We start from the raw sequence: 3774 nt of genomic DNA, 5'->3' as shown, positions 1-3774 counted from the left end.
TAAGCCACCATATAATAATAACCAGAGGGCACTCAGCAATGCGATACTCCGCAGCATCTAAGCATTTGCTCGCTGGTGCGCGCTCTACTACGTCCCTGCTGGCTGACTCGCGCGCTCACTGCTGCTGCTGACGTCGCGCACTCGCTGACTGCGAAGCGCTAGTCGATCGCGGCCAAGACTTAACACACACATCCACACACACACACACACACGACACACACACACACCCACACACAAACAACACACACACGACACACTACACACAAGACCGATTTACATGAACCGTTCCGTTGCAAACTCCGTTTGCGCGGAGGTAATGACGGGTGCAGGTGCAATAAACACAAGGGACATGGGAAACAAAAGCACCGAAACCTATACGAAATATAGTTAAGTGTGATATGAAGTTGAGACATAGCTAGGCAGACCTGAGGCAAGAGTATTTGCGACATGAATAACGCGAATAACCGCAAGGTGCGGCAGCCGTGTGCCCAGCGGTGAGCGCAGTATATACCTAGCAAGTCTTGCATGAGCGCCAGCTCGGCGAGTGAGAGGGGAGGGGAGCGAACGAATCCTCGGGCGTCCGGTTCAGATTGCTGAGATGCGTACGCTTCGCTCTTCAACTCTTCGAGGTTATTCTCCAGGTTATCTCCGTTCTGTACGGGTGCTGCAACAATACACACACATCGATAAATAGTGAGCATTTTATACAGCACAGCACGCAGACACACACCACACACGACCGCCACATACGGCTGCGCTGCGCGCGCGCACTGGCACGCACTGCAAGACACAGATCACACACACACACACACACTCACACAGCGACACACACACGAGTGGAGAGGCGAGCGCAGCGCAGACACACACACACGCACACACACACACACACACACACACACACGGACAACACGCGCTGCGGCAGTCGCACCGCAGACACACCGGCCAGACACCACACACACACAGTCACAGCTATCACAATCACAAACATCCAAAACATTCACATGCATCATCACCACATCACAATCATCTACATTCATACATCACACTCACATCACACACACACACATTCATCCACGGCACACACACACACACACAGACACATACAAGACACACACCGCGTCGCCGCTACGCACGTTAGGTGTGTGTGCGGCGCGCGCGCGCGCGTGGGGTCACGGCTAACAGGCGCACAACGGAAACACAGGAAATCACTGCACATACCACACCACACACACAGCACAGAGACACACACACACATACACACACACGCGCGCGCTAACGACGCACAGAGCCGCACAGCGGCAACGTACACGACACGGCGTCACGACGCACGCAGCGCACGCACGCCGACGCACGCACACACACAGTCACACACACACACACGACGACCCACACACACAGAGCACACCACACAACACAGCACACCACATATATATAATATAGATATATATATATATATATTATATATATATATACTCTAACACGCGCATTTTGTTAGTATAGATTCACACTTAATATCCAAACTATAGGTATTCACACAATGAACTATCCTGACTGTATACGAATTAGTAGGCAGATACATCAACTATCGATATATCTAATCATGATTGGTTTTCGTTATACCCGATTGCATTCTATTGACATGACTGTGTCCTCCGTAAAGGGATAATCTCTCGTAACACACTCCATATATGTGAAAATGAGTGAAGTAAATGATGGAATTTACCAAGCAGAACCTGTGAATCTCATTTCTGGAATGTTCTTGTATGTTCTGTAATGTTCTGTAATGTTGTTGTGCGTACTCCACACATCCATGCTGTGCGTGTTATTAATTGGTGCATCCCCCCCCCCGGGGGGTGTTGGGTCTTATTGCGTGATAGTTCAGATAGCCCGATCTAAATTCTTATTGACGCGACACCAGGAATATGAAACGATACAGTTGAATCAGGAGTGAATAATAATAGATCTATCTAGAAGCGAATCTATCTAAAATCTAAAATCTAGAATTGAATCTAATCTATCTAGAATTTAATCTAAAATCTAGAATCTAATAGAATCTAATAGATCCAATAAAGAATATATAATTATTCACTCCTGGTTGAATGTTGCACCGCTCTATTCAGAAGCGAGTTAACCTGTATTACGTACAAGGCAAGTTCATAAACTTAATATTTCACCCTAGGTAATACACACGGTACCCTAGGGTAAATTCAGAATTGTTTTGAATGAGTTACCTCTGAACTTGACTCTATCGTAAATATCACTTTTAAATAGCAATTAATAGACACCCACAAACATTCATGCGCAAAGAATATTTATCTGGCAATGATTCTTCGCGCATGTTCTGGGTTTGACTGGCAATCATACGTAGCTCTGCTGCTGTCTGTGACAAGTGACAGTTATTAAATTTAACATAGCACTTCATAATGCAGCTGTGGCATATTTATGTACCCCCCATGGTCCCCGAATTGCTACTGGGTTACATATACATCATTCTGGCAAGCAGCCAGCTTCTATATTATCTGTTACTCAGATCGAATTATATATCGATATATATATATATATTTATATATATTATATATATATGCATTCTATATGCAGTAAATTTGTCATAGAACACAACCTGCACGTATACACGCATGTCGCGTAGCCTAGTGGCGAGGTATTGTGTCCCCTCACGATCTGGAAATAGGGCACTATAGGACATCGATAATAACATTTAACATACATCTGCGACTCACGTGTCTCCGTCTAGACTTGATATAGACTATTACCATGTCAAGACTATTACCATCGTCTCTATACCATTAGTAGCCATATACCGTCAGTATACCATTAGCCTATATACCATCGTAGACTATTATCATTACCATTGGACTATTACCATTAGACCATGATACCATCAGTATATCATTATAGCCTATATACCATCGTAGACTATTACCATTACCGTTGGACTATTACTATCGTCTAGACTCGGTACAGACTATCACCATGTCCATACGGAAAGAATACGAGACCAACAAATAAATATCGACGAACTATATGTACAGGTCTATAATGACGTTCAGGTTTATCATCACTCTAATCGCATTATGTTCACACTAATAACGTTTAACTGTGCTTCACCAGTATAGTATCTCCGCTAATCTGCTACTCACTCCGCCACTCCGTCAACGACAATGACCTCGCAATTCTGCTCGCAAAAATTTACAAATCTTAGCGCGAATAATTCGTCCGTATCTAATAATAATCCGTCCGTAACAGTTAACGGGTTTTCGCGTGCATCGCTCGATCTGTGTCTCCACGCTTCATTTACTGCGCGCATGTCGACCGTGGGCCATTACAGTATTAGTATCGATGCAGACAAGCTGTGGCTCGACTGGTAAAATGACATGCATGAGTATAATCGGATCCATGCAGGCACATCATCCGAGCTCCGCGAGGAATCGAAAATTGTCTCTCGAAAAGTATCGTGAATCGAGCTCGATTGCTCGCATCTGAGCGTGCGTGCGTCACACGGTTTGTCGAGATTCGTGACATTAATGACTTATTCATGGCCCGTTTAAAATCTCATTTTGAAGCACTTGCTGATTAGCTCGATTCATCCGCTTCGATGCGGCCACTGTCGTTTACTGCAAAAATGTCGGATGCGAAAATTATCAATATTGAGCAGAACGCTCGCGCGCAAACCGCGCAATTACAGCACACACATACACACGCACGCACACACACACACACACACACACACACACACACACACACACACACACACAC

At 45.0% G+C, this 3774-nt stretch overlaps 1 protein-coding gene across 1 annotated transcript in view; it reads right to left on the bottom strand.

Moving 5' to 3' along the window:
- The window catches only part of LOC106804638, a 34101-nt gene that overhangs the window by 17986 nt on the left and 12341 nt on the right, over positions 1-3774 (bottom strand). Inside the window, exon 2 of the mRNA XM_014805906.1 lies at positions 512-664. Within this exon, the coding sequence (XP_014661392.1) occupies positions 512-664 (153 nt within the window). The remainder of the gene's footprint in view (positions 1-511; positions 665-3774) is intronic.

The sequence above is a fragment of the Priapulus caudatus genome, unplaced genomic scaffold (assembly GCF_000485595.1).
Source record: "Priapulus caudatus unplaced genomic scaffold, Priapulus_caudatus-5.0.1 Scaffold82, whole genome shotgun sequence".
Taxonomy (NCBI): domain Eukaryota; kingdom Metazoa; phylum Priapulida; class Priapulimorpha; order Priapulimorphida; family Priapulidae; genus Priapulus; species Priapulus caudatus.
Note: the sequence above shows the minus strand (reverse complement) of the source record. Positions and strands in the feature narration are given on the sequence as shown.